Below are 26,806 nucleotides of genomic sequence, written 5' to 3' on the forward strand. Positions count from 1 at the left end.
AGTCTTCAGGGGACAAGGCAACAAATTATCACCCAGGGAAGACTCTGGTGGATCCAGTTTTAGATGGTGACTTAGAACACCAGTGAGAATGTATTCCTGGAGCTTCTCTTGGGTTAGAGGAGGGAGGAATATCAGGTTGAGAGACCTAAGGAAAGTCATACCCATAAAAAGAAATGCGGGCTCAACCCAGTCTGGGCCAGGCACCCAGCGAGAAACCTCTCCCCACGGCCTGATGTTCGGGAAGCAGTATGGACAAAGGGGTGCCAGATAGAAAGATGATGAGTCGCGAAGCCTTGGCTGGGGCTCCAGCTCTCACTACTCCTCTGGACAATCCACCCAACTTCTCTGAGCCTCCATTCCCTAAATTGTATAATGTGGCAACCCATCTGGCCAAGCTGTGGCAAAGGTGCTTTGAGAAGTGTAAATTAAATTTCCTTCATATTATCTGGGGGCTGCAGCAGCCGGACCCCTTAGCATGGGGCTCCCATTCGCTGGGCTCAACCATGAAGAGGTTGCCCTGTATTGCTCTCATCACTTCTGCTAATCAGAGCCCTTAACCCACCGGGTGAGGTACGTGGTGAGCAGCAGAGCAGTGGCGGGCAACGCCACCTATACGTTAGAAACCTTGGAGCACTTCAGCACCAGTGCCAGGGCTCCCAACCCAAACCAAATGAGCGAGAATCTCCGCGGTGGGTGCAGGCATCCATATTCATTTTAATGTGCTTCTTTGCCGAGGCAGAGCCTAATACAGTAAACTGTACTAATCTTACATTTAGAGCTTGAAGAATTATAAAAATTGTAATTGTAATATGTATACACCTCTATCATCACCACCCGGATCAAAATATAGAGTTATTTCCAGCACCCAGAAGGAGACCTTGACACATCAGTTCTAAAAGAGCCCCATGTGTTTCTAATTGGTTCTTAAGAACCAATGCATTGGAAAGACACTGGGCCATCATCTAATTCTAGCCTAATTTTTAAAAAATCCAGAAACCTAGGCTGCACCCCAGACCAATGACATCCCTAGCTCTGAGGGTGGGAGGCAGGCATCAGCGCATGTACGTATGTATGCATGTATGTATGTATGCATGTATGTACATGCTGTGCCGCGTGGCTTGTGGGATCTTAGTTCCCTGACCAGGGATTGAACCCGGGCCCCAGCAATGAAAGTGCCAAGTCCTAACCACTGGACCACCAGGGAATTCCCAGCATTGCTGTTTTTAAAACTCCCCAGATGATTCCAACATACAGCCAGGGTTGAGAACCACTGTTCTACAGTCTAGAACTCCACTACTCAAAGTGGGGTCCGTGAACCAGCTTCACCTGGTTCCCCCAATGTTAATATCTAACATTTGGAGTTTAACCCAAATAGCCACCAAAATTTAGCATATGACAAAGGTGGCATCTCAGGTAACTGAGGAAAATGTGGACTTTTTTTTTTTTTTTTTTGCTGTACGCGGGCCTCTCACTGTCGCGGCCTCTCCCGCTGCAGAGCACAGGCTCCGGACGCGCAGGCACAGCCGCTCCGCGGCATGTGGGTTCCTCCCGGACCGGGGCACGAACCCGTGTCCCCTGCATCGGCAGGCAGACTCCCAACCACTGTGCCACCAGGGAAGCCCCAAAAGGTGGACTTTTTAATAAATGGTGCTGGGACCACTAGATAGACATTGGAAGAAGATTAAATTAGACCCATACCTCCCACTACATAAGAATAAATTCCAAGTGGATCTAATGTAAAAACAAACAAACAAAAAAAGAAACCATACAAGTACTATAAAAACACAAGGGTAAATTCCTCTATAGCCAGGCGTAGGGAAAGGCTTTCTAATAATGCCTCCAAATTCACAAGCAATAAAATAAAAGATTGGTAAATTTAACTACATAAAAAAATTTTAATTTGCATGACAAAAACATCATAAACAAAGTCAAAAGATAACTGACAAATTGGAGAGAAAATATTTGCAACATATACCACAGACAAAGGGCTAATATCCACAATATAGAAATATATAAATTACTCTTAAAAACTGATTAAATATCTAGTGGAAAAAGATATGAACACACAATTCACAAAAATACAAAAAATGGCCCCACATATATGAAAAGAAAATGTTCAAACAGTTTTAATAAGAGAAGTACAAATAACACTAAGACACCATTCCTCATCTACCACACTGGAAAAATTTTTCAGTATGAGGACACATTCAGTTGGTGAGGCTGTGGGAAGTCAGAATAGTGTCAATGCTCCCCAGGTGATTCTAATGTGCAACCAAGATTGCAAACCATTAGTTTAAAGTGAAGGAAACTTCATACAAAAGAAAACTGTGCTTTTTCCCTAAACTTGAAAGCCCTTCTTCACCGTCAAAATTTCAAATTCCTTAGCCAGCATGGCGATTAAGTATTATTATTATTAGGAAAAGGGTCAGCATATTTGCTACATACCACTGCAGTTTTTCTAACTCTTCCGGGGAGGAAGGGCAGGGGATCCTGACAGAACAGCAGCACTGTTCTGCAGGAAACAAAAAGAAAAGAAAGAAGAAAATGCATTGGTCAAGAATAAGGCAAGGTAGAAGCTCAGCTCCGTCAAGTATAACAGTTCTTACACTGATGGGATTTTGAAGAGCATTAGTCTAAAACAGGTGATAAAATAAATTGGATTCCATTATACTGACAATTATATATAAATAGTAGGTGCTCAAAAATATCTATTGAGTGAATAATTTGGGGTTATATGCACACAGTATCAATCGCTCTTCAGCAACTCCTAAGAGAAATTCAGGAGTAAATACATCCCAGCAGCAATCGATCGAGCACTCCAAATAGAATTCTCCCTCTCAGTAGGGTTTGTTTTATCATGATTTGCAATACAGCATACTGAAACTTTACTGAGAAAGCAGGAAAAATCACCTTTTAGAGCTCCTTAAAAACTGCCCAAGGACAAAAGAGTCAAAACAGAAAGCTGTAACATATGTAAATTTATTCATTGTATTTTCAATTTTGAAAAGAACACATCAAAGTCGTGTGAAAATGAACACAGCAATAAAGATAGAGACAACTTACCCATCCGTCGAATCTTTACTGTTTGCCAAGCAACCATCGCAGTACATATGTTCATTGTCTTATGCAGTTTTATTGTGAATGTACAATTTAATGTGCTATAAAGAGAAATATATATAACCAGAGTATTACTAAACTGGAAACCTACCTACATATTTGTAATTGCTTTTTCAAGCTTAGAGTGAGGAAAGGGGGCACTGATACTGTTAACCTGCAATGTCACCCCAATAAGCTTGTAAACACCCACCTATCAAGGGCTGAACTTTACCCCAAAGACTTTCTAGGATGAAGAATTTATAGAGGTTTACATTCACAGGGACTGCAAACCAGAGACCCTCTGACCACACACAGCTGCTGAGTCGTTTTGCCTGCCCGCATCATGAACATACAGGGGTGAAACCTGGTTGCAAAGACAAGCGTCCTGACATCTACAGTCTTACCACCCACCCATACCACCCGGTGTCTGGAGGCATTTGCGTTTCCATCAGGAGAGCCCTTTCACATACCAGCCTAGATGAATAGCAAGGTCTCTTAAATCCAAAATCTTTCTGGCAGTTCAATTCAGGTCATCAGATAACCAGGAATTTAAGACATTCTGTTTCTTTTTTACTTTCGTCTTGGTTTAATGTTGCAAATAATGAAAAGTGAAATAACCAAATACATACAGTGAATAGGAATCCTATCTACAATTTCACGGAAGGCTTGCCTTTATTTGTACCAATGAACCGTCTGATGAGTAGAAACTGTTATTTTCTAGGACTTTTACTCTCACAGAATGCTCAAGATTCGGGTAGTGAGATTATCGACCTAAAAGCCATTGGCTTATGCAGCCAGGACAGCCAATGGACATAATTTCAAATGATAATCTGTGTAACCTCAAATAGCTGTCAGGCAATCTCTGATTCATCCTTGCACACACTTTTTTTTTTTTTAAATAAATTTCTTTCTTTCTTTTTTTCTGCACTGGGTCTTTGTTGCTGCACGCGGGCTTTCTCTAGCTGCAGAGAGCGGGGGCTACTCTTCGTTGCGGTGTGCCGGGTTCTCACTGTGATGGCTTCTCTTTTTGCAGAGCATGGGCTCTAGGCGTGTGGGCTTCAGTAGTTGTGGCTCACAGGCTCCAGAGCACAGGCTCAGTAGTTGTGGCTCACGGGCTCTAGAGTGCAGGCTCAGTAGTTGTGGCGCACGGGCTTAGTTGCTCCGCGGCATGTGGGATCTTCCCAGACCAGGGCTCGAACCCGTGTCCCCTGCACTGGAAGGTGGATCCTTAAACACTGCGCCACCAGGGAAGTCCCGACCCTTGCACACACTTTTTATTTTCTTCTTTTCTCTTTCTTTCCTATCTTTTCCTTCCCCCTCTCTCCTTTTCTCTCCTAGCGCCATATTATGTTCCTTCTTCTCTGTGTGGCCTTCACCCTGACTGGACCACTGGGAGCCATTTATTGTTCCTATTGGTGGCCTTATGGGGCTAAGGGAACTGATGACCCTTAGCTTCATAGAACCAGAGGCAAATGGCCCAACACCACCCACCCCTCTGTGCTTCATAAAGAAATGAGAATATGGATATGACAGTGATATGTGTTTGGAAGAATAAAAAATTATATATCCAAAATGTCACTAATGTGTATTTATTTTAGAGGAATGCTTTTGAATTTGCACCCTAAGACTCCTTGTACTTTATTTCTCATGAGTAGCGAAATAAGGTTATTTATATAAAAGTATTAAAAATGACTGACCTTTGGGCCTCTGCTGTAGCACACACTATAAAATAAGTCTGAAACAAAAGAAAAAAAAATCCATGTTAGTTTGACAGTTGAAAATGTCAGGCAAGATGACCCAGGACTAATCACAGCATCACAGAATCTTAAAACCACAAGAACCCCTAGGAATCATCCAATTCACATTCCTACCAGATTAACGACATATGATCAAAGCTATTCAGGCCAATACAGGCTCTACTTGGATACCTCTAGTGTCAGGAAACTCATTACCACACAAGGGAGCTCATTCTCCTGGAGCCCTTGTTTTAAGAAACTTGGTTTTACTTACAGGAAAATCTACCCCCTTGTAATGTCCATCCATTGAGCCTAGTTCTGATTTTTGGAGTAATGGAACTAGCCCGTTCATTCTTATACATGACAGATTTGGGGTAATTTGAACACATATCTCCTCAGGAGTACAGAACTCCATGCTCTCCCCCAAACAATAACAATAATTATAAACAAATACAGGATGTACTATGATTACCTCACTTAAAGTTTGCAGGGTTTTGTTGAGTTCTGATCGTCTGTTAATAAAATGAGAAATTGATATGAAGGAGATCACTGGTGATGTTAAGTTCAAAACAAGTTAGATTTTTAGCAATTAAATTAAGCAGATGGTATTTATTGCTTGCAGTGCTCACTCTGAAGAAATACTGGGTATAACAAGAGATTCCTAGGTGGGAAAAATTCATTATTTATATGACAAGGGAAACTAACCAGACAGAAGCTGTATCGGTTCTAGCCAACAGCAAGATATAAATTATGGTTGAACAATCTTATTTCATTAGGCTACTGCAACCCCCAGGCAGCTGCTTCTGGCAAAGGGCCAGAGGAAGAGCTGGCCGGAAGCAAAATTTCTGAGAGGGGCCAGCCACTCACCCTGGGGTCTGTCTCTGATTTCTTACTCATTCTCTCTCCAACTGACCCCACCTGCCCTCTAGCACTCCCCAGCCCTGCCTTCCCCTCCTCACAACTCCTCTTTAGGAATTTCCCTCATTCCTCTCCTCCAATCCCACTCCAACAACAGTTTTATTTCTTCAATGTGGCAGAGCTTCACATGAACTTAGGATGAAAAAAATCTAGTTAAAGAACTCACATGAAGGCAGCGATTCTCAACTGGGGTGACTCTGCCCCCCCCAGGGACATCTGGCAATATCTGGAGACATTTTTGATTGTCACAATTGGGGGCAGGGTGCTCCCTGCATCTAGTGGGTAGAGGCCGGGGATCTGTTACACATCCTACAATGCTCAGCACAGCCCCACATAACAAAGAATGATCAGGCCCCAAATGTCAACAGTGCTGAGGCTGAGAAATCCTGCTCTAAGGACTGGGCAATAGTTCTTGGCTCCAGGGAAGGTCTGGAGAGAAGAGAAGTATCGTGGCAACAGTAGTCAGCTAGCTTTTCAAGCTGGCAGGAGCTGCTCCTGCAGAACTGTGCTCAGAGGCCACCTTCTTTCTGGGGTTTCCCTGGCCACTCCAGTCATATCCAACTACTCTGCCTACTCTATATTCAGACACTCAGAACATCCTTTGGTAGCCTGTACGTGTCACCTTCATTGCAGGGATTATACTGTATTGTTATCATTTGTTTGCTTCCTGCTTCTTTCCCATCAGACTCTAGATTCCTGCTTCTCAAAATTGGCCTCGCGCTGGAACCACCTAGGGAGTTTTCAAAAACACCAGTGCCTGCAACTCAGGCCCCAAATACCGATTTAATTGTTATGGAATGTGCCTGGATAGCAGGCATTTTAAAAGCTCCCCAGGTGATTTTAATATACAGTCAGGGTTGAGAACCACTGCTCTAGACCCAGTTTTCCATCTCAGAGAGTTGGGTTTATCCCCATTTGTATCCCCAATGCCTAGCACACAGTAGGTGTTCAACAAATGCTTGATGGCTTTAAATGAACTCATCTATATTTCAAGTCTAGCAATTAAAACGAATTACTTACAAGTATGCTAGGTTGTGTTCTATTTACGAACTTGTGAGTTTAAAAATATGTTTCCTATCACGTGTGTTTTTTTTTATTGATACCTTGGAAAAGTTTTTCTCTCCAGTGTCATCACAGATACTCCTCAGAGCTTCTGGATTTGGTTCAAAAGTTTACGAAAATCTCTTTTGAAAGATAATAGCAAGGTTGAGAGTGGATGAATTTCACCTGTGACAGTCAAGGTGCGACTGTCTGCTGGCCGACATTTTGACCTATTGTCTAACTAGGAGCATTTATTTGTAATGCATTTCTTACTATCTGTGCTTACCCTTGTAAACTGAGGTCTACTTAACAAAGACCTCTCTCTGACTTTTGAATGACAGATGCCTCATGAAAGCACGAGTAAATGGTATACATGGAGTCCTACCTTGAACTCTTATTTCAACCTGGCTGGCTACCAAATCATATTAAAACCCAAATACCAGTTCAGATGGAGCTCTTGAAACTGTGGGTAATTATTAGTCAAATCCATTTCGCCTATAACCTGCCTTCACTAATCAAAGTCCTTTTAAGACCTGCATGTCCTCCAAGCAGCATGTAGCCTAAACAATAAGATGTTTTCCCGAGTTGTTTTCCAGGAACTTGGAGTCAGCTGTATCTAGTTCTAGCTGAACTGGTTAAGACGGGATTAGGACCCGTGACCCTCCAACTGGGCATGCGCGAGTGTCCGATGTCCTTGGCATCAGAGGGCTGAAAACTCCACCCTCAGATGGTGCTAAGCGCCTCCATTTTTGAACATGCAGAGAGGTCTGTAGCTTAGTAACACCTGCACAGAACAAAGATTACCCACCTTTTTCCAATCACCTTTCCCCATGCTCCCCACGCTCCCCAGCCTCAGACTGCCCTGCCACTTTATTCTTTACCTCATAAGTACCCCAAGTCCCTGGCCTTCGGGGAGGCAGATCTGAGACTTGTTCTCCTCATGTGGCTGCCTTGGGAATAAACCCTTCTCTTTGCTGCAAACCTTGGCCTCTCAGTGTTTTGGCTTGCTGTGCATTGGGCAAAACGAATCTGGTTTGGTGACACTCTTACATAATTCGATAGCATCAAAGAGAACAGCCTCACAGATATATTAGTTGAAGACAGGCGACTATGGTTAGTTTGCAAAGATCTCAAGAACCAATTCCTTATGACCTCTGGGGTCTGTCTCTTTCCTATTCTCAGTTTCCAAAAGTATAGATAGCGCAACAAGTATCTTTCCATAGTTGATGTCTTAAGTTTTAAATCAAACAGCAGATTGATTACTCACTTCAATTCCCTTAGAGACAGGATTCCAGTTGAGGTGCCATTAGCCATAACTTGATTCTGCTAGAAGCACAAAATCATTAAGAATACAACAAATATTGTTTTGTTTTATAACACTTTCTAAGAAGAAGCTGTTCTTCAGTTTTGTTGGGCGCCCAAAGAACTACACCCCAAAGACTGTGATTCCTAACGGCATGGAATATTGTCTAGCAAACGATCAAATATATATTGGCTGAGTCAGTTTTTGTTTTTATGTTTTCTTTAAAAAAATATTCTGAATCAGCAAGTCTGATGTGCTAATTTCTATCTTTTGTTGTTCCAAGGGGTCCCCCAAAAGAACACTATTAAAGTTCTCTATGTGAATGTAAACAGGGACACTTGGTAGCAACCATCACTGCATTTCTAGCACCTAGCTCATTGCCTGGCACATAGTAGGTGCTCAGGAAATATTTACTGAATTAACAAACCATATTTAGCTGGGATCTTCTGAACCAATCTAGGTTATGGGAAGGCTGATACTACTGTGTCTGAATCCCCCATGGGGTGAACAGGATCAGATTGAGAAGACAATCTTTAGGTTCAATATATTACATTTCTTACTGCTAGGAGTTTCTAATATAATTTTAAATTTTGACTGGCAATAGAACTGTATCATATAAACACTCTATTCAGCATCAAGCCTAGTGAAAACTAAAATATAATTTTTAACAAAATACCATGATTATCATGAAGTCAAGCCCTCTCAACAAAGCTAATGTTTCAACAACACGTACTTTATTTAAATTTGGTGATAAAATATGCTAAATATCAGAAATAATTTGAACCTTAAATCTTTAAATACATGAAAATTCACTTTTTAAATTGCAATTAAAAAATCTTTAAAACTTACCTGGGTAACATTGCTTTCTTCATCATATTGAAACATGATCTCACCTCTAAAAAAGGCTAAAAATAAATTTTCAAAAAGCAATTTGAAACTTGAATCCTTAGAGTTTGAGGATTAATACAATACAGAAAAATATTATCAGATTACTTTATAAACAATTTCATCAAATTCTTTGTTATTCACATTTACTTTCTTTTCTATCACAAAGTTACCCAACGATTATCAATCAGTATAATTTTCAGAAAATATCAACTATACATTTTATGTGGGAATGCAGAAAAACAAAAAACTTGTCCCCTTGTCAAGAAATTTTATCCCTATCTATGTGCTTCGCATCAGGACTTTGTTTCCCTTAATGATGTTAACTGGGGAACTGTGGCTCTAACACTGCAAATCTTTTTAAGCTGTTATAGTTGCAGTTATGGGAGACACGGGAGGGAGGGAAAAAGGATTTCTCAGCAGTTACACAGCCTTATGAAAGTCTATTTATTCCTTGCCATTTTGGGTTTTTCTTTTTTGTTTTAAAATACAGCTACCAGATGAAAATTAAAATATATATATAATAATAAAATAAAATACAGCTACCAAATGCACTATCTTTCCTAGGAGCAAAGTTGAGATTTTGCTTTGAAACCTGAACAGAATGCAGAGCAAATCCTTTCTTCAGCTGAAAAACTCACTGTGGCTTTCGTCCCAGAAACGCCAGAAAACCCTGTTCTGAAAATGCTCTCCTTGGGAAACACAACTCAATTTCAGTCAATGCCATTTCCTGCAGGGTATACTCGGAAGGGCTTTGGCTCTATCTGGAGACAAAACAGAGACTCCTTAACAGAAGTACACTGTGTGCACTTCATAATCTACAGAGACAAAAAACTGGCCTCCTGATCAGAAGGGCAAGGATATCATATAAACTAGAGCAGGATGCAGCCAACTCTTTTGGTAAGAGATCAGAAAGTAAATATTTGAGGTTTTGTGGGCTATAGGTTCTCTGTCGAAACTACTCAACTTTGCGGTTGTAGCGTAAGAGCAGCCATAGACAGTATATAAATGAATGGCATGGCTGTGTTCCCATGAAACTTTATTTACGAAAACATGTGGCAGGCTATTATTTGGACTATGCGCAGTAGTTTGCCAACTCCTGAGCTAGAGGGTGGAAGGCCACCCCGTCTCATCTTTTATTGCACTACAAAGAACAACTGATTCCCACAGCCAAGGACCCAGTGGTCCACTTCCCCTTAAAATGGCTGACAACGCTACTAGGCCAGTGATTAACATGATTTATCTATTCCAGCAACCTTTCTACTGAGAACCTCAAACTCTGCATATTGATACTGAAATTTCAATTAATGCACTACATAATTATTAAAAGTAAAGATAATTGATGGGGCTTCCCTGGTGGCGCAGTGGTTAAGAATCCACCTGCCGATGCAGGGGACACGGGTTCGAGCTCTGGTCTGAGAAGATCCCACATGCCGCGGAGCAACTAAGCCTGTGCGCCACAACTACTGAGCCTGCGCTCTAGAGCCCACGAGCCACAACTACTGAGCCCGTGTGCCACAACTACTGAGCCCACGGGCCTAGAGCCCGTGCTCCTCAACAAGAGAAGCCACCGCAATGAGAAACCCGCGCACCGCAATGAAGAGCAGCCCCCGCTCGCCGCAACTAGAGAAAGCCCGCGCATAGCAACGAAGAACCAACGCGGCCAAAGATAAATTTAAAAAGAAAAGATAATTGATACATGCATAGAATTACTCGTACATTTTTGCAAAAATCTTAGCTTTTAAAAACTTATTTAGTGCCTGTGTGTGTGTGCTGACACCCACAATTTTTCTCCCTCACCTCTCCATTCTCCAAGTTCATCCCTCAGTCTTATTCAGCACATGTTGAGTTTCAAGAATGTGCTGGGCGCACAGGGGTAGCAGAGCAACCAGGAAGCAACCACCTTCTGACCCTCAGCCTAACTCTACCTGGTCAGCTCTCAGTTTTTTCACCAGCCTCCATTTCCCTTAATGAATCCAGATTGGAAACTGCAAGAAGTGAAGGTTTCTAGTTTCTGGGAGGATATCGTGGAATTTCTGGTGACAAAACAGTAGGTCCCCTGAAGAGGCTGTTTTCACCAGACACTAAAACAGATGGTCAATTCAGTAGCTTAACTGGGGAAAACATTACTCTAACCAGCTTCCTGGCATCTGTTACTCAAGATGACCAGGTTTTTTTTTGACTTAATGTTCAATTTTCAGTTATCAAACATCATGTAGACGTAACACTAAGCTAGACATTAGTCACCAGTCCAAAACATAGATGAAGCATGAAAATAACGAAATTATGGAGAATTCAGTAAAGAGAAGGGTAAGAGAGGAGGGAGAGGAGAAGGAGGAGAGAAGAGAGTTCCACAATATATAAAAGTGAAATGTATCCAACAAGTTTCTGCTCCCCTTAATCAAAGCCAGCTAACACTTTCCTGCTATATTCGACCTGGAGCATACTATCAGCAGAAAGCTGATGTAAGTAAACCTCACAATCACATAAATAGAAAGTGTCTGTGGAACATTCTTTCAATGGAAGTTTTCTAAACTATCCAACCTTAACTTACTTCACTTGAAATTGTTTCCTATGTTTTTCAAAGAAATTATTAAACTGTTAAAAGGAACAGAATAAAAGGAAAACATTCCTATAATGATTGGCTTTTTTGTATCACTGGAGCTACGCTAAGACTTCAATATTATAAAATACTTCGTTACTTTCCTCTTCTTTCTTCCCATGGTCCAGTTCTGACCTGCCATACCATATTTTTCTGTTTTTCACATCTCTTTCATTGGTTTTAATAAGGAAGGGACCCCAGAGAGCCAAACCAACATCAGAAAAGTGGTTGTTTCATTCCTTCTGGCCCATGGCAGAAGGGAAAATATTCCCATTTCAAAAATAGCATGTTCTCAAGCGACTGCCATCTTAATTTTTAAAAATAGTGGACAGTCTAGTTAGAGATGGCAAAATACGCTATGGGCACTACTGCAATTAGCGTCCAATTAAACTAGGTGTACGTAAGATTTGCAACATTCTAGTAGAGTGGTTTGTTTTGTTTTTAGCAAAAGACAACATCCTGTTTCTAAGTTATAATACTTAAGGTCCTATGGAAAACCTTGAGGATATTATATATAAGAACTGGCTTTCAATAATTAAGTTCATTATTATGTTCATAAATCAACTCTAAGGGCATTAGCTATGGATTTAAAGCTATGGTGAAAAATATTTGGTGCAGAGCTTCATGTTCTCATATTAAGGAAGTTAACCCATTATCTCACTTTCAGCCTGACCTAAAATTTGCTTTTGTTTTCATTCGAGACTCTTAGTAGCCAGGTGTGATGAAAGGAGATAAATCAGAGGGGCACACATCACATACTCAACGGCAGGAAAACAAACCATTTCTCTGTGGAGCTAATTTACCCGGTAATGTGTAGTGTACACAAGAACTAACCTGAGTCATTGCAAATAGATGACAAATTGCAGATATTTCTCTGGGGTTTGACACCTGCAAAGAAAACACAACACAGCGGGTTAAGCATGTAAACACCTGCACTTACATACTACATTAAGAGAATTCACAAATTCAAGCATTAAGCGTGCACCCAAAATATTACATTTTGGATATAATTGGCTGGATGAATTCCACAAAGACTAAAGGAATGAGAATTTTCATTTCTTAGTAGTTCAATTATGGAACTGGACTCTACTATTCTTTAGTATGTCAGTGTCTGATCCCCTACTCCCTAAAATTTCTTTGTCCCATTCCCAATTAATCCCTCTTCTGTCCAATATAAAAGGAAACAGCATGAATACAATCGAGTATAGGGACTTTAAATGAAATAGCCCTTCCTTACTCATAGGTCCTCCTTCCTTTCCTAGGCAGGGGATTCCATGAACACTCTAACGCTGGTCTTAGCTCCTTATGCAAATGTATGTATGAAATAACATCAGTGTCATGATGTCATTTCACATGGGCAAAAACTACAAAATTCAAAAAATGTTTGCTGAGCACCTACCTTATTCTATAGGCTTTGGGAGGTTCCAGATACAGACCCTGCCCTCAACAAGCTTACAGTCTAGTGAGTGATACTGGCCAGTAAATAAAAAGTTATAGTGAGGGCAAAATGGAGTGATGGACAGTACAACAGATGACGTAGGCATACAAAGGAGGCAGAGACGAATGGGAGGTGAAATAAGCCATGTTAGAAAAAATACTTCATACGTATTAACCTGAGAAATACTTTCTCCTTTGGTGAAAGGAGAGGTACATCTCTTCTTTGATTTGATTTACTCTGCTGAGAATCTTCCCTTCATTAATTTCATCCTTTTGGCAAAGTATAAGAAATCTATAATAAGTGTGAGGGGCAAATGCTGATAATGTATTAGCAGACTGCCAAGGGGAGAAGGTTGTCATATTAAGAAATATTTTGATGTCCCTGTTAGGTCTGGTTTGGTCAGAATTAATGTATGCAATGCCTGATTGCTATTTTATTTCTATAGTACTTTATGAGTGCTTAATTCTTCCCAGGAGAACTAGTTTGGACACAAACTAAAATTATAATTTGAGTTAGTGCATGCGATGTGGTTCCTGCCAGAATGATTTAGTTGACATTTGGTGTGTAGGCATCACGTTTCAGCTAAGAGTTTTGATTCTGTGAGCGAACTGAATTTAGGTGCCAAAAGTTACCTGACATGTAGATTTCTATATTGTTCTGCAGCAATGTTACCCACACCAAAAGAGAAAGATTTCATTTTAAATATACTTGCTTATGGACATAACTCACTGGAAACATACACTATGCAAATACTATAGATTACTATGGATAGTAATGCTTTAATGTTCTTGGTCAAACATTGTTCTATTGCTTACTAAGCTTTGCATTCTCTCATCTCCATCTCTCATCTTTCTCGAAATTTTAGTAGCACCTTTGTTTCCAGTGATGCGTATCTTTTGCTACTCATTCATACTGAGAATTTTCTTTCCTATTGCTAGGGCTGTTATCCATAATTTCCTCCAAGTACATGGCCACAAGTCAGCCTTTAAATCATGAGCGAGAAAACTCTGGCTGTAATGGGCCAACCCTATTGTAAATATTTTAGGCTTTGTGTGTTATATAGTCTCTGTTGCAGCTACTCTACTATTCCTTGTGGCGGGAAAGTAGCCATAGACAATGTGTAAACAAATGGGCATGGCAGTGTTCCAATAAAACTTTATTTACAAGAACAGGTGGTGGGCCATATTTGGCCCACAGGCCATAGTTTGCCAACCCCTGCTTTAAATCAACTGGAAGCCTTTGTTAAGCAAATCATGTATCCTTAATCTTATAACAGGCACTTAATAGTACATCCCTTATTTGATTTAAAAAGAGTTTGAGGTTCACTCCTCTAAGAATCTTTCCTTCATAAATTGCATCTCACTGATAATCATTAGCACCAGCCCTTCTATCTCTCATGATTCTTATCCACGTCAGAATCACTTGTGAAATCATTGCCTTTATCTGCACACATGTTCATGCTGGTTATCTGTTTGCCTTGTCTCTCCTCATAGACTAGAAGATTCTAGAGGGCAGGCATTGTGTCTGATCATTATTATATAACCCCAAACATTTAGTACAATTTAAGGTACCCAGTGCATAAACACCTACACGTGAAGAACAGATTTGATTTTTAAAAGACAGGAAAAAAGAGAAAGAAAACATAAACACCAGCCATTTGTTTAATTTTACTTTAGTTACAAAAAAAGAAAGTCTTGATATTGATAATAAGTCATACCTGATGCATTGAAGGTTTTTACTATAGTGATTTTAGTTTTTTCTGCAAAGAAGCAATTTAAATATTAGAGCAGAATTGTTATTTTTTAAAAACAATTTGCCATGAGTATCATTTTAGTGAACTGCTAAGAAAATCAAACTGTTGACACATTTAAGACACTATTGGTCATCTCAGCAGCAGAATGAATGAGAATTACATACTCAGATCATATAGCATTGGCAGAGGGTGGGTCTGGATTCGGATTCCTACATTTACCCAGTTAGATCATTCCTGTTACCCCACTGCCTGCATAATTCTACTGCAGTTTCCATGCGCTGCTGCTAGACAAATTAATGTGAACTTACACTTCAGATATGCAGAATTAAGTCACTATCAGGACCTTCGGGTGATAGGTTGTAAGGAGCAGGTGATTCAGAATAAAAATGAATGGAAATAGTAAACACAGGATCTACTATCAAAATATTGCTACTATACCCGAATATCAACAGTGTCCTCCTACCTTCTTTAGGAGTTAATAATAATAATGTAATATTATTGATAGATAAAATTATTCTCAGAGAGGTTGAGACTATCCAACTACAGTCATCCAACAAGCTCACAGCAGAACCAGGACAGAATTGTTCCAAGTCAATGACTCACAGGCAAATATTAACACACTCTGAAGAAACGAACCTTAGAAATATCTTCCCGACACGCTTTGGGAACAGAGCCCATGGCTTATTTCCCAGATAATAGAGAAGCAGGCTCAGAAATCCTTACTGTAAGGATGGCCAGTTAGAAGAGACTGTGTTCCGGGCACAGACTTACAAAGAAGGTCTGTCTCCTAGGGTGAGTAGCAAGTTCTGAAGAAAACACAAAGCTCAGATCTTGGAGAAACACTTAAGAATGATGACGTTATCCTGACAGTTTCAGAAATCTCATGTCTGTATGTGTTATTGACAAGCTTCTGTTTCAGTGTGTGAAAGACCCATGAGCAATGATCGGTGGTAATTATAAAAGCTGACAGCATTTTGCATTACTATTAAGAATCCTTTTAATATATTATTTTGTTTTGCCCTGACACTTTCCTTTCCAGAGCAAACAAACCACAGCTGTGAAATGAACTTCTGATTCCAGTAAAAAAATCTTTGGGGGGGCTTCCCTGGTGGCGCAGTGGTTGAGAGTCCGCCTGCCGATGCAGGGGACACGGGTTCGTGCCCCGGTCCGGGAGGATCCCACATGCCGCGGAGTGGCTGGGCCGCTGAGCCTGCGCGTCCGGAGCCTGTGCTCCGCAACGAGAGAGGTCACAACAGTGAGAGGCCCGCGTACCGCAAAGAAGATAAAAAAAAAAAAAAAAATCTTTGGGGGAAAAATGTTCAACCTCACAAATATGAAAAGATGCAAAATAGAACCTAAGGAATTGAGAGGAAAATCTAATAGTATATGACATAGTCTCAGCTCTAGGCAAAGGTACGGTTACAAAGACATTCTCATCCACTGCAGACAGGAATGTTGTTGGGTGCAACTTTTCTAAAAGGTAATTGGGCAATTGGTATCAAGGGCCTTAAAATATTCATAATGCTGACCCAAATAAGTCCAATCCTTGAAGAGCATTCTACAAAAATCAGGGAGAAATGCAAAGATGTTGGCACAAGGATGTTCACTGCAACAATTTCTATTTAAAAAGTAGAAACAGGGACTTCCCAGCCCAGTGGTTAAGACTCTGCACTCCCACTGCAGGGGGCACGGGTTCCATCCCTGGTTGGGGAACTAAGATCCCGCATGCTGCACAGTGCAACAACAACAACAAAAAAACAAGTAGAAACAAATTTAATGTTCACATATGGTACACGACGGAATATTATCAAGTCATTAATAGTAAGGGATGCTGGAAAATACTTATAATTTAATATGAAGTCAAAAGGGTAAGATACAAAAATGCATGTAAACTATGACTATTTTGTTATATATATACATAGTGTGTATATATATATATGATACTGAATGGAAATATACCAAATTATTAACTGTAATAGTCTTAGGAAAGTAACATTAAAGATGATTGCTATTTTCTTCTTTGCATTTTTCTATATTCCCCAATTTTTATGAGCTAAGATGTATTACTACTGTAACCAAAAAAATTGTAAATGTTATTTTAAATGGAGTGCTATAGCCATAAGAGTTTGGAAGTTCAGGAGTGTGGTGACACCAGAATTATAGTTCAATGTCAAAGTAAAACGAGTAATAAATCAACAGTTGGAGTCATAGGAAATGGGCAAGGAGATAACTTTTACTAACCCAGAAGACCACACAAGTGAGAAACTCAAGAAGCCACAGAAGACAAGTTATTATATTTAGAAATAACTTGACATTACCTGTTTTGTTCAAAGTAGATAATACGCTCGAAGTAGCATCTGAAATAAAATAATAAAAATTAGCACAGCTATTGACATGGTTAACAAATACATGCATCTTCCTAAGTTCCTTAAACATTTCACTTTTCCCCAAATCCTGGAGAAGTTAGAGACTTTTGCAAAAGCCAACTGGTCCACCCCCTCACGACACTAGCCATTCCCCAACCCGCGCAGACCATTCCTCAGCAAGTATTCATTCATTTAAAAATGTGTTTCCTGAACACGTTTTACGTGTCTAAAACATAGCAGCACTCCTATAATCATTAGATTTAAATAAACCTATTTATGTTGTTTAATATTCTGTCCCCTTTTTTTCTCTATTATAATGAAAGTCTCTAAGGGATATGACATTTCCGTAGTTAGTAGTAACTTTAATATTATACATAGCCCTATAGATGCTTAATGCATTTGTACCTAAAGGTATACTCTTATAAAACAATCGTTAAGAAATTCTAGTTTAAATTTGGAGTTCTTGAACATGATATTCAACGAACTTTTAAGGAAATCTCATTTTGATCGTTTCACTTAAAATCCAATTTAAAATCTACCCTATTGGTATTTCTTTAAATGAAAATCCTTCTAGAATTTATTATTCTGGATGAAACTTTAAGGGGGGAAAAAAGGCCTGTAATATATTATTACACTTAAAAAAAAAAAAACCCACACAAATGGGATCCAAAAACTACTGCCAAGGCTATTTTAAAGATGTTTTTTCACTGTAAAAAGTAATTGCACATAAAAATGATAATGTCTTGGGCTTCCCTGGTGGTGCAGTGGTTGAGAGTCCACCTGCCGATGCAGGGGACACGGGTCCGTGCCCCGGTCCGGGAAGATCCCACATGCCGCGGAGCAGCTGGGCCCGTGAGCCATGGCCGCTGAGCCTGCGCGTCCGGAGACTGTGCTCCGCAACAGGAGAGGCCACAACAGTGACAGGCCTGCGTACCACCAAAAAAAAAAAAAAAAAGATAACGTCTTTCCTTCCCACTGGACCAAATGTGAATTTAAACCAGTTTTGATTGGCATGAGTTGCATCTATGATTGTTTAGCTCCTTAACCACCAACCACATGGTGAGATTTCATCTTAACTAAGGGATTGTGAAAAGTGTTGGGTTTTGACTGCAATAAGATGGAAGGCTGTCTACCCACAGAGAAAGGGAACAGAATGTGCTGCCCTGCCCACCTCCCTCGATTATAGCCCAATTCTTTGCCTTTTTCCCTAGCATGAAGCCAGATTTTTTTTTCATTTCATACTATTTAAAAATTGATAAAATCATCTGTAAAAAAAAGGCTGTCTCTGAACACTTTGTGCCTCTAAATCTAGGGTGAATCACATTAAAGTCACTGGATGGGCTTTTCCCATTTAAACAATCTGTCCTGTAAAGTGTGTTCAGATCGTGTTGGAGAGCAAGTAGAGCTCTCAAAATGTGATCGATAATTTCTTTCCTTTCACAGCACAGTTAGAATGGTGTACGGCTGTCCTCCTTCCACAATAAGAATGTTATCATTTAACCAGAAAGTTTAGGTTGCTCTCCAAGGTCGATGGTCTGGGGGATTTTTTGTGTTTGTTTGTGTTTGTTATTTGAATAAGGAAACCTTCAACACCATTCATTATACTTATATTCATATTAAGGGTTATCAATTTTCACTTGCTACAGAAAAATTCTTACCATTTAAGCTTGTAGTTTCAACCTCTTTTGTCCCAAGGAAAAATGACAAGACAAAGGTATGATTAAATCAAAAACTTAACAAATTGGGGTAAATATAGGTTTAAATTTTTTCAAAATCTTGCCTGGAGTACCATTGGAGTAGGGGACAAAACCAACAAGAGATGATTCAGCTGCAGGAGAAAAAAAAATTCCAATTAATACTTTGAAACAATTATTTATTGAGTTTTAAGGAGTTAAACTTTTGAGATATAATTATGGAAAGTAGAAAACAGGCTATCAGACCAACATGTAGTTAAATCTGCAAGCCCCATAATCACTCAGTGAGTATACATTTAATCAGAAAATCATAAAGAAAGAACCCAAGAGATGAAATGAGTACAACTGTTTCATTTTACAGGTAAAGAATATGAGACTCATGACCACGAAGCTTGCTCTGACCTATGGAATATTATGGAAATAACTTTAGGAACCACAACAAAATAGAGACATACTACTTTCAAAATTTTTCAGCCACAGAGTCCTAGAAAACATTTTATAGTTTAATAATTTGTCACACTACAATTATGAAACATATTGGCACATAGGTTCTACTCTGTTTATAATGACACCTGGTAACTTTTCTCACAATGAATTTAAGATTTAAAAAAATGACACTGCTATCACTCAATACTGTACTACCTAACACAACTTCCTGGTAAGTTATTTTAAAATATGGCTGCTGGGACTTCCCTGGTGGTGCAGTGGTTAAGAATCCGCCTGCCAATGCAGGGGACACGGGTTTGAGCTCTGGTCCAGGAAGATCCCACATGCTGCGGAGCAACTAAGCCCGTGCGCCACAACTACTGAGCCTGCGCTCTAGAGCCCGTGCGCCACAACTACTGAGCCCGCATGCCACTAAAGCACGCATGCCTAGAGCCCGCGCTCCGCAACAAGAGAAGCCACTGCAACGAGAAGCCCGTGCATCTCAATGAAAAGTAGCCCCCGCTCGCCGCAACTAGAGAAAGCCCATGCACAGCAACGAAGACCCAACATAGCTAAAATATTTTTTAATTAAAAAAAATAATAAAATAAAATATGGCTGCTATTAAGACAATCAAGTTGTAAATTTCCTGTGGAATAACTCTACTTATGCTAAGAGGTCAGTCTACTGCACACACTTTGCATGTTTAAATATTAAAAAGATCCAATGGCTTGACCTCTCCGTATACACAGGACAAGTAAACATTTTACAACTAAACTGAGCTCTGCAATAGGGAGCCTGATATTCAGCTGGTAAGGACAACATTTGGGTGTGTCGAGGCGCTTGGCTGGCCTGTCTGTTTTAGACCAATCATGCGTTGGCTGAAACACACACACCCTGTCTGTCCTACATTATTCCTTCCAAATTTTGTCATTTTTTTAAATTACCAAGTATATTTCTTGAGAAGTAAGACAGTTCCTGAGCAATAAGATTCAAAGCCTGGGTTTGGAATCCTTTGCTCTTGGGGCAGAACAATACAATTGCCCAAAGGTGGTTTTTAATCAATGGCTATTCATTTTCTGATTGGAGAGGAATGGGTGACACCATCCAAAGAGGCCTGCAGGCACTGCCGCCTGTCCATCCCTGGATGTGTGCTGGCTTTCCCCTGGGGCCCTGGGGCTGTGCCTGGCATCACTGTGTGCCTCCAAACCCTCGACCTCATTCCATGCAAACAGAGTTTTGCAAAGATATCACCATGATTAAGTCTGAGAAGGCTACTGCAGCAGAAGAAAAATACAGTGGTTCATTTTATCCTAGAAGTTTAATAACAAGGGGGCAAACTGGCTTAGTTAAAAGAGCTTGGGCTTTGGAGATTTGCAGTCCTGGGTTTGAATCTCTGCCCCGTTACTTAATAACTTAATAATAATGATCAGAGACTTCCCTGGTGGCACAGTGGTTAAGAATCTGCCTGCCAATGCAGGGGACACGGGTTTGAGCCCTGGTCTGGGAAGATCCCACATGCCGTGCAGCAACTAAGACCGTGCACCACAACTACTGAGCCTGCGCTCTAGAGCCCGCAAGCCACAACTACTGAGCCCGCATGCCACAACTACTGAAGCCCACACACCTAGAGCCCGTGCTCCACAACGAGAGAAGCCACCGCAATGAGAAGCCAGTGCATTGCAATGAAGAGTAGCCCCTGCTCACCGCAACTAGAGAAAGTCCACGCACGCAGCAACGAAGACCCAACGCAGCCGAAAATAAATAAATAAATAAAATTTTAAATAAGTAAATTTGTAAAACATAATAATAATGATCGTTATTACTTACTGAGGGTTTACTCTGTGCTAGGCACATGTGTTATCTCATTTCATCTTCACAACTTCCCTATGAAGCGAGTACTGTTATTCTCTTCAATTTACAGATGAAAAAACTGAGGCACAGAAAGGTGAAGGAACTTGTCCAAAGCCACACAGATAGCAATGGAGGTGGGGGGGCGGGGGGGTGGCCAAATTGAAACCCAAGTAGTGCGGCTCCAGAGAATGTGTGAACATGAGCAAGTTTCATCCTCTCTGACCCTCGGTTTCCTCATCTATAGCATGAATATAACGATCCCTATACTGCAAGATTGGAAGCAAAAAGAGATGTCGGAAGACTCCCAGACATTTAGTATGTGCGTGAGCAGTAATAGCGATCATTACTAATTTTAGTTAAATGAATTAATAACAGTAGAAGCTCATTTTCACACAACTAAGGACAATGTGAGTTGACTCACTCCTTACCGTAAAAGATTGTTCTGTACTATATGGTATATATATTACAGAATGAAACACAGAAGTAGGAGTTAGAGAAGCCATGTGCTGCCTCTGTGATGTACGGCAAGAAGCCATGTGAACTTAGATAAGTTACGCAGCCTCTCCAGGCTGCACCGTATTATTAACTAAGGGATGGGGTGGGACCACTTTATCCCTGAGGTCCCGTTGTAGCCAGCAGTCTGGAATGCAGGTTCAGCTCCTGGTTCCTGCCAAGACGGGTCCTAGTTATAAATTTCTCTTTAATGATTTGCCTTCCCATTCTCATGAGTGCTAAGCCTTTAGAAGCCTTTTGAAAAATATTAATTCAGTGGGGTGCTGAGGAAGTATATTTAAGAGAACATCTCAACCCTCAAATATAGAAACATTTAGCATGTTTATGTCCTTGATACTCTTCAGGAGACATGAACTAGAATACTAAAAATAACACTGAAGAACTGAAGCAGTTACCATGATGAAAACCCACAACTTAGTCCCTAGCTTTCTTTAGCAATTGGGGGGGATTGATAGACTATCCTGTTGTCTGTGTCTGCTTTGATTTTTCGGGAGTAGGTTTAATGACAGAATTTAATTAAGCTTCATAGAAGAAAACAATTTTTCTGTATCTGACATTGCATGGAGAACTTTTAGAATATTTTGCTGAAATGCCCCCAAAGTCATGAAATAACAATCTTACCAGAAGGTGACAACAAACTGGAATTATCAGCATGCTCTGTTGACGAAAAAGGTGATTTAAAGTTACTTTAGTTTGTAGATTAAACAACAGGGAACTACTGTATAATACAGGGAATTATTACAGTATCTTGTAATAACCTATAATGGAAAAGAATCTGAAACAGAATATATATATATATCTGAATCACTGTGCTGTACACCTGAAACTAACACAACATTATTGTAAATCAACTATACTTCAATTAAAAAATGTAAAAGTAAATAAAATTAGTTTGTACATGAATTTGTAGATTAACATCTTTAACGGCAGTGAATGTAAAATGAGTTGCAAATAGCTACCAAAAGAGGGCAGTATGTTAATTTACTATTATTTTCAACAGCCTAAACAGTTCTTTCAATTCTCCACAAAGACATATCTCTGGTGAAGCAATTCTTCCAATTTAACTGTTGATGGTACTCTATATATTTTGTTATATAATGGTTTAGTACATTTTAAAATAAAAATGATGACTAAGAACTTCGGTTGTTGGCAAATGTTCATTAGAATGTGTAAATGTATACATCTGCATAAATTAAACTTCCCGTAACTGTACTTCTTTTTATACCTATTAGCACAGACGTTATACCTTTAATTAAGCCAATCAGACACCTCTGGGTATATAAACTACAAGAACTGCTGTGTTATTTATTTTGGGAGGATGCTAGATTCCTTAAAAGAAAAGTAATTCTATTTTTTTCTCTATGAAAAATAATACACTTATTGGAGAAACTTCAGAAATTACAGATAAACAAAAAGAAGAAAATTAAAACCACCTATAATTTCACCACCCAGACATAAATGACATTAACATTGTGACATATATTCTTTTCTCTTTCTATGTGTTAATGTATATCTACATATGAATATAAATATATGAATGTATGTGTATACATATGTACTTATATGTACGACAAGAAAGATCATGTCACTTAAAACTACTTGTAACCTGGCTTTTCTCATGACACTACATCCTGAACATTGTTCTATATCATTAAATAATTTTCCCCAATACCATTTTGTAATGACTGCATAGCATTTCATTGATTGGATGTACCATTAATTTATATAACAAATTTCCTTTTGATGGACATTTTAGTGTGCACAGTTTTTCATGATTACAAACAACGCTACAAGAAATCCTCTTGGTAAATTTTTGCATACATACTTGCTATTTCTTTCAGAAATTCCATGAATTTTGATTGCCAAGATGCCTTACAGAAAAGAAACCAATTTATACCACTCTTTGCAGTACATCAGAGTGTTACTTTCGCAAACTCTCACCCAATGGGGTATTACCTTATAAATTCTTAAACTGTTTTTAATTACAAAGGAATGGTTATTTCCATAGTGGTATCTTGAGATACAATTAAAAAGAAAGAATAAGTATACTTAGAAACTAAAATTGCACAGTGAAACATACCTGGTAGCTTCCAGGAGCCTATTTTCCTTAAATGGTGGTAGGGTACTGATTATTTTCTGGTATAATTAAAACACAGTTCTTCTTGAAAGCAGGACTGAATGAGTGCTCCAGTGGTTGGCGCAGAGTAGTTAGTGTCTTGATGCCCTAATTTAATTGGCATTGCCTCTTCTTAGTCTCTGTCCTTCAGTATATCCCTCATGCTACCTTAAATATCCCACCAATCAAAGAGTCTGTTGAATTAACAGGAGTTTAATTTTGAGAATGCTCCTGGGAGCACTAAGGGGAAATCAGTCATTCACAGCTTAGTATGAATTAATTCCAATTGGCTGAAGTCTTCTGATTATGTAGCAAAGACCTACCATACTGGGCCATGTTGAAAATTTCCGGGAAGAATCAACATTCAATATGGGCTACTTGAAAATGACACATCAGTTTAGGCAGGTGAGGTAGAGTGGTGTGGGAGCGTGGCACAGGCAGGGAACAGCATGAAGGCACTGAGGAAGAGTTGAGTACCAGGGAAGAGGGAAGGAGAGTGATGTTGAAGGGCAACAGGGGCTAATACTGCTTCCTTTTCAATTTTGCCCAGTGGTTGACCAGAATCACCAATTGTTCAACCTTCTCCATTGCTAAATCCTTTGACAAGAGCTGTATACCCACAGGGAAAGGGGCTCATCTGAGTTTTATCTCTTTCTTAGATGCTAGAGGAAATGGACAACTCAAGGGTAATAGGAGAGCCAGAGTAGAGAAGGAACTTTCCTGGTTGGCCATCTCTGGGTAGACAGGTTTGATAGGCATGGATTCACAATCAAGAGGTAAAACCTGATCAAAATATAGATCAGGGCTTCCCTGGTGGCGCAGTGGTTGAGAGTCTGCCTGCAGATGCAGGGGGCGTGGGTTCGTGCCCCGGTCCGGGAGGATCCCACGTGCCGCGGAGCGGCTGGGCCCGTGAGCCATGGCCGCTGAGCCTGTGCGTCCGGAGCCTGTGCTCCGCAACGGGAGAGGCCCCAACAGTGAGAGGCCCGCGTACAGCCAAAAAAAAAAAAAAAAATAGATCAAGGGCCAGCCCAGCCCAGCCTACAGGGCTCCCAGCAGAGACCTACACTGATGAAGGGAGGGAACCCAGTAAATAAAAGTTAAAGGTTTTTAAATTGTTATTGTCCGCTTTTTGTCTTTTGGCATTTTTTTTCTTCTAGGGGCCCGATTACTCAGTGACTAACATTTTATTCACTTTTTCTGTCTCTCATTATAACGCTCCACATCACTCCTCTTGGTGCCACATAGAGACGTCCCATAGGCCTTACATTTTCCTGAGTATCAGCCTCTGTTTCTCTTGGGCTCTCTCCTAACTCACTTCTCATTTGTTAAAACCAAGGAGGTGGTCGGCATTTCCAGTGAGTCATATATTTGAGTTCCATGTCACTCTTAGGAGACAAAACATTTCCATTGTTAAAAAGATTCGCAAAAAAAAAAAAAAAAAAAAGATTCGCAAGCAAAGAAAGGAAAAACATTTAAATTTTTCAGATTTTCCTTTGGAAACTTACAAAGAGCAAAATTTAAAGCATTATTCATTTATTGAAGTCTCGATTTAAATCCATAAATAAAATTGTGAGCTGTCTATAAAATTTACTCAATATGACTCCCTAATGATTTTTTAAAACAAAGTCCGTATATTGCAATTATGATGACCAGGAGTTTGGCATGCCTAAGCTTCGAATGGACGCCAAACAGAGGAACTGGCAACTCAAGAAAGCGGCCCCCCTCGACGGGGTCTCTTTCCCTACATCGCCTCCCTGGCACATTCTTTCAAATTTACTGCTACCACCTCCCCAAATCCAATCCCACATGATCAAGTGTGGTCTGAGCACTGCCATGTGAATGCCTTACTGTCATTGCCTCTCCAACCCCATATATCCAAGACCTTGTCCCCCATCGCCCCACAGCATTTCCATATCATTCTTGAATTTGATGGACCTCTGGTAACACCAGCCAAACAACTGAAACTGGAAAATTCAGTATATTAGTTTCCTGTTGCTGCTGTAACAAATTACCATGAACTTAGTGGTTTAAGACAATGCAAACTTGTTACGTTAGAGTTCTGTAGGTCATTAGTCCAACATGGGTCTCACCAGACTAAAATCAGGGTGTCAACAGGCTGCACACCTTTCTGGAGGCTCTGGGGGAGAACCTGTGTCCTCCTTATTTGGATAACTGGCAGAATTCAGTTCCTTGCAGTTGGAGGACCTAGGTCCTCATTTTCTTGCTGGCTATAAATTGAGGGCCATTCCTCGATTCTAGAAGCCACCCACATTTCTTGGCCCCATTCCTCCATCTTCAAAGCTAGCAACAGTGGGATGGGGTAGGGGGAGTCCTTCTCATGCAGCATCCGTCTGACTCACTCTTCTGCCTTCCTCTTCCACTTTTAAGAACTCGAGTGATTAGACCGGGAGCACCCAGGCAATCCACGATCACCTCCCCATCTCCCAGTCCTGAGCTTTAATCACATTTGCAAAATCCCTTTTGTCATGTAAGGCAACATAGTTACAGGTTTGAGGCATTAGAAGGGGACATCTTTGGGGAGCCATTATTCTTCCTACATACTCAAAAATCCAGTTTTTTTTAAATTATGGAGAATATGACTTGCAAGGAACCACACTTTAGGAAGAAAAATCCCACAGGGGTTAAGTGAAGGGCCCAGAAAACTAGAGTCAGTTTCAGCAATACAGCTGAGTCTACAAACCGAAGGCTAACGCTCTGGCCATCGCTCCTGACTCCTCCTGTTCCCCACCTCCCATCCCACCCCCAGATTCCGTCATCCATCCTGTGCATTCTTCTCACCCTAACAGGGAGCTGTTGCGAGGATTAAAGAGAAATGATGTGTGTGATGACAGTAAGAGTGAACACTGATTGATGCTTCCTGTGAGCCAGGCTTAACGCACGAAGAGCTTCCTGCACATTTTATTGTTTAACATCAGCCAACGACTCTATGAAATATGTGGATTCCTTAGCATCAGTCCTTTTTAGCGCTTGAGAAACTGCGGCTGCGCAAGGTTCCGTGAATTGTTCCAGGCCTCCGTGGGAATTCACTGTAGAGCTGGGATACGAA

General features: G+C 40.3%; 1 protein-coding gene across 3 annotated transcripts in view; it reads right to left on the reverse strand.

The window, feature by feature from the left end:
* ADGRG2 (adhesion G protein-coupled receptor G2) overlaps positions 1-26,806 on the reverse strand; it is a gene marked incomplete at both ends in the record, with an annotated part of 71,032 nt that overhangs the window by 24,293 nt on the left and 19,933 nt on the right. The window contains 12 exons of one of the 3 annotated variants that reach the window (XM_082864198.1): positions 2,446-2,512; positions 3,064-3,158; positions 4,794-4,831; positions 5,305-5,344; positions 8,059-8,117; positions 8,944-8,999; positions 12,416-12,469; positions 14,737-14,778; positions 17,091-17,129; positions 18,797-18,820; positions 18,919-18,966; positions 22,245-22,280. In XM_082864198.1, coding sequence (XP_082720324.1) covers positions 2,446-2,512; positions 3,064-3,158; positions 4,794-4,831; positions 5,305-5,344; positions 8,059-8,117; positions 8,944-8,999; positions 12,416-12,469; positions 14,737-14,778; positions 17,091-17,129; positions 18,797-18,820; positions 18,919-18,966; positions 22,245-22,280 — 598 coding nt within the window. The remainder of the gene's footprint in view (positions 1-2,445; positions 2,513-3,063; positions 3,159-4,793; positions 4,832-5,304; positions 5,345-8,058; positions 8,118-8,943; positions 9,000-12,415; positions 12,470-14,736; positions 14,779-17,090; positions 17,130-18,796; positions 18,821-18,918; positions 18,967-22,244; positions 22,281-26,806) is intronic. The other 2 variants (XM_082864200.1, XM_082864199.1) reach the window with 2 other exon arrangements.

Source organism: Leucopleurus acutus (assembly GCF_964270905.1).
Source record: "Leucopleurus acutus genome assembly, chromosome: X".
In the NCBI taxonomy this organism is placed as follows: Eukaryota; Metazoa; Chordata; class Mammalia; order Artiodactyla; family Delphinidae; genus Leucopleurus; species Leucopleurus acutus.